Source organism: Petaurus breviceps, unplaced genomic scaffold (genome assembly GCF_028583685.1).
Source record: "Petaurus breviceps papuanus isolate PSGF00001 unplaced genomic scaffold, PetGlider_PUasm1.0 563, whole genome shotgun sequence".
In the NCBI taxonomy this organism is placed as follows: Eukaryota; Metazoa; Chordata; class Mammalia; order Diprotodontia; family Petauridae; genus Petaurus; species Petaurus breviceps.
The window spans coordinates 1,237,481-1,239,464 of NW_027186380.1; the positions used below are offsets into that span (position 1 = coordinate 1,237,481).

Below are 1,984 nucleotides of genomic sequence, written 5' to 3' on the forward strand. Positions count from 1 at the left end.
CAAGTAGACCTTCTATTGGGGGGAATATAAACTCTGTGAGCCCCTTGCATCTTTGACTCTGTATGAAATGGTCCTGCAATAAACAGACTATTGATTACACCCCCATCTCATTATTCTCATTGCTTGCTAGTCCACCAACTGTGCTGGCTGCAGTAAGTAGCACCCACAACTCGGGGCATCAGGACTCCTGTTGAGTCTCTAGCAATGGATCCCCCAGGATTTGCCAGCAAGCAGTGGGCCAGCATGAAATCTGAGGGACAATGGATTTCTTTCAAGGTAAGGGGAAGGCTCTAGAAGGGAGTTCCTCAGCATGCTCAATTTTCATAATCAGAGCTCATAGAGACATAGTATGGGAAGAAGCTTAATGAAGGGCTTAAAAGATGAAGGAAAATATCTGAGAATATTACAACTTATAGTGTGTAAGAAAGGGATTTCAGTTAAGAAACAGATTCTGAGGAAAATTTTAAAAATAGTCTATCAGGCAGCTCCATGGTTCTCTAGTGGCTCCCAGATCAGAGGACCTGATTGGGAAGCAGTGGGAAAGGCTTTAGTTAATTACTTTAAGGACAATGGACAGGAGAATGACTCTGGTTCCATATTTTCAATTTATAATGTCATTAAAGTATGTCTAGCAGACAAAACAGGTCTTAAAGAAATATTGAGTGTCATGGGTGAGAGTGAAGGCAGTGATCAGGAAGAGACCACACCTCCTGAATTTGTGGGAAAAAGACCCTAGAAAATACCAAACCTCTTAACTTCAGTCTATGTCTGCCCTAAATTCCCTCATGGGGAATGGAAAAATCTGGGAAGCCTAAAGGCAATCCTGATGAGGCTCTGGGAGCCCCCTCAAGCTCTCCTTGAGTCCTTGAGGTACAGGCTCTGGGAACCTTGCTTGGACTCTGATTAAATCATCTCATTTGATAAGGCATTTGCATGAGGCAATAAACCTTACATTGTGGCTGGACTCAGACCTCTAGCCTAGTTACCAACTGCTAACTACTAACTCTAGCCTAGTTACTAGCCTGGCTCTCCATTGTTCATCTACTTCCCACCCTTGAGCCTATCAAAAATATATTCACCCTTGAATTGGCCTAGCCCACCATTGTCTGTGGCCTCCAGCAACTTCCCACTCTTAATCACTCATTGACCTCATTAACTCCTCCTGAAGACCCTTCCTAAACTCCTCCTGTAGAACACCTCTAGATTCCTCCCACAACCTTCTGTATATAAGACCCCATCCTGTCTTCATGTTTGTGAGAACGCCATAGAATAGTGAGAGCATCATAGAATGTCATGTGGGTGAGAGTGCCACAGAAGAGTTAGAGTGCCATAGAATAGTGTGAGTGCCATAAAATGACCTAGCACAGACTTACTCTGTGTCTAATGCAAGCCAACTTTTAATAAACTTGACTTTTCTTTTGCTGAGGAGACTTGAGTTGAATTCTTTCGGCAGGACCCGGCATGTTGGTATTTTGGGGTCTCCAGAGCAACCCTAATCCTCTTTGTTGGTAACCTCTTCAATCCCACCATAGTTTCAGAATTATAGACACCTTTTCAAAAACTTATGAAAGAGGAAGGGCAGAGATTAAGAGAAATGGGATTTAAAGGCTGCAATTTGTTGGCATATCCTGTTATAGTAGATGCCCAGGGCAATAGAACATAGCAAAAATTAAATATAAAAGATCTTAAGGAGGTAAAAAAGGCTGTACAGGAGTACAGGGCAACAGCTTCTTATATGGTGTCATTATTGGAAAATTTAGCATCCACAGCTTTGATGCCATACGATTGGAGACAAACAGCTAAAATATGCCTAACCCCAGGCGACTACTTACAATGGGAGGCCAATTATAAGGAAAAATGTCATAGCAAACTATATGATCTTATGTTGGCAGAAGGACCTAACTCACCCAAGTATTTCCATGCTTTTGGATGACAGACCTAATACATTACCTAACACACAATGGACTATTTAGTGGCAGTATAT

General features: G+C 42.2%; 1 protein-coding gene across 1 annotated transcript in view; it reads left to right on the forward strand.

Moving 5' to 3' along the window:
• The first annotated feature begins 204 nt into the window (after positions 1-204).
• Positions 205-1,984, forward strand: part of LOC138173121 (vomeronasal type-2 receptor 26-like) — a 42,203-nt gene continuing 40,423 nt past the window's right edge. The window contains exon 1 of the mRNA XM_069103042.1: positions 205-276. Within this exon, the coding sequence (XP_068959143.1) occupies positions 205-276 (72 nt within the window). The remainder of the gene's footprint in view (positions 277-1,984) is intronic.